Raw genomic sequence first — 6,348 nt, 5'->3', positions numbered from 1 at the left:
GAGTCGTGATGAGTGAGTCGTGATGAGTGAGTCGTGATGAGTGAGTCGTGATGAGTGAGTCGTGATGAGTTGTGAGTCGTGATGAGTTGTGAGTCGTGATGAGTTGTGAGTCGTGATGAGTTGTGAGTCGTGATGAGTGAGCCGTGATGAGTGAGCCGTGATGAGTGAGCCGTGATGAGTGAGCCGTGATGAGTGAGCTGTGATGAGTGAGCCGTGATGAGTGAGCCGTGATGAGTGAGCCGTGATGAGTGAGCCGTGATGAGTTGTGAGTCGTGATGAGTTGTGAGTCGTGATGAGTTGTGAGTCGTGATGAGTTGTGAGTTGTGAGTCGTGATGAGTTGTGAGTCGTGATGAGTTGTGAGTCGTGATGAGTTGTGAGTCGTGATGAGTTGTGAGTCGTGATTGTGATGAGTTGTCGTGGTCGTTCAGGTGGGAGCGAGTGAACCGGTGTCGATGCAGCACTTCATGCGAGCGCTGCGGCACGTGCAGCCGTCGTGTTTGAGGAGCAGTATCGGAGCGACTGACTTCAAACCCATCAGCTGGGAGGAGATCGGAGGGCTAGAGGACGTGAAGCTCAAGCTCAAACAGGTACAAGAGTTCACTTGGTTACTGGCAGCCAATAGAGAGTATGCACTGACATCACTTTCCCGCCGAAACACACTCCTGAGTTATAAAATAGTTTTTGTCAGTGTTTAATTAAAAACATCCAATTATCCAGAATACACAATGGTAAATATGTAAATTTCAATACAATATATAGGGTGTTAATTTACCCCATAATTCAGCATACCGACACACAATGAAAACTGTAAATCCAGCTTTCTCTGCCTGGAGTCGTTGTTTCTGTGAATTGCAGCGATTAATTTGCTTCTCTGTTCTTAAGCTTTCGTCAGTCTGTGAAAATATACCTCAGATTTCTTGTCAAATCTAGTTGTACAGCTGATCTCAAAGCTCTTTCCTGTTTTAGATGTGCTTTGTGTGTTTTTCGCGGCTGAAAACAAACGCTGCCACTCAGTGTTTCTGCCACTCAGTGTGTGTAACAGCCAACGGTGATGTCACACGCATACACACTATAGACCTTATGTAGCCCCGCCCCTTTTCAGCGCGGCACTCGTTGTCTTTTGTCTTCCGGTTTGTATTTTCACTGCGATCTTACGTATTTATGAATGAACGGCTCTTTTTAAAAAAACTTCCCGGTCTAGTACTGACATGAAGACATCTGCTTTGAACATTACAATGCTCGTGATAACTTTAGTTTACTCTACAGTAAGTAAATCCTCTTTACCAGCTAATTACTCCTCGACAGCAATGCCATAGAAAATGCCATAAAAACGGAAGTTCAAAGACAATATTGTAAAGCTGGCTGCGCACCTGTTTCTCTGGCGCATAAGGTCTATACAGGAAGAGTTCAGTTCTTCTGTTTAATGACATGCTTGTGTTCAGAGTATCGAGTGGCCCATGAGGTTTCCAGAAGCACTGGTGCGGATGGGTGTTTCTCGGCCCAGAGGAGTGTTGCTGTACGGGCCGCCCGGGTGTGCGAAGACCTCGCTGGTGAAAGCAGCCGCCTCTTCATCACACTGCACCTTCTTCTCCATCAGCGGAGCCCAGCTCTTCTCTCCTTACGTGGGGGACTCAGAGAAAACACTCGCACAGGTCGGACATCACACACCCAAAAATGAAAGTTAGCCCATGATTTACTCTCCCTCAAGTCATCCTAGGTGTATATGACATTCTTCTTTCAGACGAATACAATCAGAGTTATATTAAAAAACATCCTGATGCTTCCGAGCTTTATAATTGCAACCATCAGTTTGAAGATCAAAAAAGTGCATCTATCCATCATAAAAGTGCATCTGTCCATCATAAAAGTGCATCCATCCATCATAGAAGTGCATCTATCTATAGTGCATCATAAAAGTGCTAATCATGATAGATGCACTTTTATGATGGACAGATGCACTTTTTTGAGCTTCAAACTGATGGTCTCAATTCACTGCCATTATAAAGCTCGGAAGCATCAGGGTGTTTATTAATATAACTCTGATTGTGTTCGTCTGAAAGAAGAGTGTCATATACACCTAGGATGACTTGAGGGAGAGTAAATCATGGGCTAACTCTCATTTTAAAGTGAACTCCTCCTTTAACACTGAGCTGATTTCAGCGACTTTAGAGCGATGTTCTGGATGTTTCTCTCTGTCTGTCTGCAGTTGTTTGCTCAAGCGCGAGCGTGTGCGCCCTCCATCGTGTTCCTGGATGAGATCGACAGCATGGTGGGCTCTCGAGCGGACAGCGCTTCGTCTCACAGCGTCCAGTCGCAGGTTCTGTCGGTTCTGCTGACCGAGCTGGACGGCGTGGGGTTTCGGACCGTGGAGAGGCGGAGCGAGGGAAGAAAGATCGCTCAGATAGAGGGAGGAGAGCAGGAGGACACCAGAATACATCAGGTCATTTTTAACCCTCATCCTTCCCTCGCGTTCTGTAACGCATCTCTCCCTCGCCGGTCAACATCACCCGAAGCCCTAAAATTATACTTTTTTTTTTTTTGTTCAGAAAGCTTATTTTATTTCATTTTATTATTTTTCTCTATTTTTTAATGCAATTTTTTTGGAGATTTTTTTTTATTTTATTTTTTATTTATCTTTAAAATTACAAGATTTGATCAATAAATAATAAATAGTAATTTGAGCACATTCCTCACATTCTTTAAACTTAAATTCAAAATAACTCACGATTTCATGCATAACCCTTTTAATTCAGCTCTAAATATCTTACACTGAGTGTCTTTGTCGACCTCTTGTGGAGAATAATAATATAAGATGATATTTCATGACTCTAGATGGTCTTATAGCTCTATATGGAGCAAATGATAACAAATAATTTATCAAACGAGTATTCATGACTTCAATGAGCTCATTGTATCTTAAATTATTACATTGTTTAAATTAATACCTTTTTGGCTAACTGCGATTTTGTATATGTACGTTTCTGAAATGCATAACTTAGACAGTCTCCTCTGATAACAGATCACTCTAAACTGTAATGTGGACTCTTGTATTTTCTGTAAAGCTGCTTTGAAACGATGTGTATTGTGAAGCGCTTTACAAATAAATGTTCAAGTGATGTTACCACTGTGTGTGTGATTTCAGATGGAGCTCCAGGAAGTGTGTAATAAGGATGTTTTGATCGTGGCTGCCACTAATAGAGCAGACGTTCTGGACAGCGCTTTGCTCAGACCCGGCCGACTCGACCAGATTATATACGTGCCTCCTCCAGACCGAGAGGTGAGCAGTCCTAGCATCAGCCACACACACTCCACTGCATTAAAGTCACCTTGAAGTCTTCATTGAATTTCATGATATCTGTGCTCTTCGTGTTTTATGCTTTGTTTTTTTTATAAAAAAAATCTTCATCAGAATGATACGAAACTTGGTAAAGGGTTTGGCACTTACTGTGTGAACACAAAAAATCATGGACATGATTGGAACAGGTTTAATGGTCCTGTAAATAATAGTCACGCTTGTGCTCCTCATGATCAAAAATGAGCGCATTGGAAATGAATGAGACGAGTTTCCTCTAGTGGAAGCGTTTGGTACTGCAGCCGAACACACTCTCACTGAAGAACATTTACTGAGATATCAGGCTCACATTTGGAGCACAACAGGTCTAGATTTATGGCTTTGATGTTCTTGCAGTTTTAGAGTAAAACGTGATTTTGAAAATATATATTTCATATAAAAATTTTAAATCGTATTTTTTCTCTTCAGCAATAATCTGACAAGTGTCGTCTTTGAAGAGATCAAACTTCAGTCTGTGCTTTAAAGCATTCAAGATTTATGACAGTTTAAGTTGGAAATGAAATGTTCAGGTCTATGTTAAAAAAGTGAATAAATGGATTATAAATACAGCGTAAATATAATTTAGTACCATAAATTCCCTAATCCATAAAACCATAAAATCCCCTAAAAATACTAAACATTATCAAACTAAAATATAGTACATTGATTTCATTGACAAAAAAAAAAAAAAATCAATAATTTTTGAAGGACAGGTGAAGAGCACCAGAGGGTTGCGCTGGTGTTTTCTTCCCTATTGTGACATTTATGCGAGTGAAACAGAACAAGGGCGGGGCTTGATTTTATCCATGAGGATTTGATTGGCTGATTCTGATGTTGTCTGCTGTGATCAGGGTCGTCTGGCCGTGCTGAACGTCTGCACTAAACGTGTCCCGCTTCATCAGGACGTGTGTTTGCAGGATCTGGCTGATCAAACTGAGCTCTTCTCTGGAGCCGATCTAGAAAACCTGTGCAAAGAGGTAAATCACACACTCACCGCTAGGATTCACTCGCTCTCCTTCTGCCCTGTAAACCTGGACTCGTGTGTGTGTGTGTGTGTGTGTCTTCCAGGCGGCTCTTCTGGCCCTGCGCGAGGAAGGACTCGATGTTCCCTGCGTGAGGCACACGTACTTTATGAAGGCGCTTCGGATTTTGAGTCCATCGCTGAGTCCTGAACAACTTCAGCAGAACTTACACTCATGTCTCTGTTAAAAATGTGTACAATAAAATTTTTTTGTAATTTGTGTACAAATGTCATGTTTTCCAGTTTTCAATCTTAATTTTCGAAGTTAAGTGTGCTTTTACAACTTTCCAAAATAGGAAAAAAAGAGAGATTGATAACGGCAGTCAGATGAGAGAAATATGTAATTTTCACCGTCACTCACTGCAGCATTAACTAAGTTTTTTTGGGAATCTGATGCAAAGGTTATATTATAAATAGTATTATAAATGGATATACACAGGGTGCGATTTGTGAAAAAAAACTGAGGGGGGGATGTTTTGAAACATTTTTATTCATAAAAATAAATCATGAGAACATGAACTTCATTCACTGCATTTGCTGCTCTGGACCCTTTTCATTGTTCCCAGCTAGCTAACAAGAGTTTTCGTGCTGAAAAATTACATACTATTACAAATATTTGTACTTGGTGACATTCTGAAAAGCCGTACATGGATCAAAGCTAATGGACAGGATCAGATAAATCAGAGCTTAGATTCTCTGCCCGAGCCGAACTTGACCTGACCTGGGCCGGGCCCTTGATCCAGCACTTGTGTTACAAAATGCAACACGTCACGTGTCATGCTCAGCGTCTCCTCCACTCGCACGCATCACACCGGCCCGGGATAATAATCTTTAAAAATATTTATTTTGTTTAAAAATATTCTATATTCTAAAACCTTGTTGAATTAAATTAGAGTTGTAGCCTACTAGGGCTACTCCTCCTAGGCCATCCAAAGTTCATTATTGTTCATTTTCTGTGTTCATCATTTTTCACGTTTTATTTTTATTTTATTTTATTTATTTTTTACGTTTCTTCTTTCAGATCCATTTGCGATCCATTTCATTCTGAATAAACAAACAAGGCAGTTTACATGATTTGTCCTTGTTGCATTATTCATTATGATAATAATTAATAAATGCACGCACAATATCCGTGAACTTGATAAATGTTGCAGATATGTTTTACTATGCACAAACAAATGCCTTTCAACTTATGTGTGCAAAATTCAGAAGCAGTAAATGAATGTGCAGCAATTTGTACAAATAGAGTGTCTGTATAGGCCTACTATATGTGTTGTAGCCTAGCCATTAAATAAGCTCATTTAGTTTCATATTTGTTAAAATATTATTGTTATTTTTTTCCATCTATGTTGATTTATGAAAAGTGAACAGCAGCACGAGTAAGATAGGATGTGCAGTATATCGGGAGACTTGGAGTGGGTTAGACATGATTTTGACCATTTCATTAAGTTTTGTTTTGTAGAAAGCCTTTCTTTAAAGTGAATTTCGTTTTGTATAAATTGTATCTTAATTTTAATAAATTTTTCATCAACGAATTGCGTGTATTAAGAAGCAGATATAGCAGACATAGGCTATAATCAGAGGCGCCGCCGCGGTTATTTGCACTGCACGATAACTTGAGCGGATCTCATCATAAATTAACCGAAACTAAGTGTAGCCATGCCTCAAAGAGAATATTAAGAAATATATCTAAAGAACGCTTGAAATGTCTTTAAACGAAACAATTCAAAACGAAAAGAAATAGGCAACACTCTGATGCAATCCATGCATTTCTCCATATATGCGCATTCACTACGGAGATGGCGATCGTCAACTTCATCTTTGCTTCATCTCAACTTCCCTGGCGCCACCCCTGGGTTTAAATCGGGCTCGGGCTCATAACATACAGTTAATGTGTCGGGCCGGGCCGACAAAGTCAATTCGCCTCATTCGGGCTTCGCGTCTACCGCGCCGCGCGAAACGCATCGCGCCGCAGGACCTCTAGACGCGCGTAAA

At 40.5% G+C, this 6,348-nt stretch overlaps 1 protein-coding gene across 2 annotated transcripts in view; it reads left to right on the top strand.

Moving 5' to 3' along the window:
* Positions 1-4,885, top strand: part of afg2b (AFG2 AAA ATPase homolog B) — an 8,947-nt gene extending 4,062 nt beyond the window's left edge. For both annotated transcript variants that reach the window (XM_081372138.1, XM_081372137.1), the window contains exons 4-9: positions 430-588; positions 1,444-1,653; positions 2,208-2,441; positions 3,144-3,278; positions 4,184-4,309; positions 4,401-4,885. In XM_081372138.1, coding sequence (XP_081228264.1) covers positions 430-588; positions 1,444-1,653; positions 2,208-2,441; positions 3,144-3,278; positions 4,184-4,309; positions 4,401-4,541 — 1,005 coding nt within the window. In that variant the 3' untranslated portion in view covers positions 4,542-4,885. The remainder of the gene's footprint in view (positions 1-429; positions 589-1,443; positions 1,654-2,207; positions 2,442-3,143; positions 3,279-4,183; positions 4,310-4,400) is intronic.
* The last annotated feature ends 1,463 nt before the right edge of the window (positions 4,886-6,348 follow it).

The sequence above is a fragment of the Scardinius erythrophthalmus genome, assembly GCF_964197995.2.
Source record: "Scardinius erythrophthalmus genome assembly, chromosome: 8".
NCBI lineage: Eukaryota > Metazoa > Chordata > Actinopteri > Cypriniformes > Leuciscidae > Scardinius > Scardinius erythrophthalmus.
This window is presented reverse-complemented; position numbering and strand designations above follow the sequence as displayed.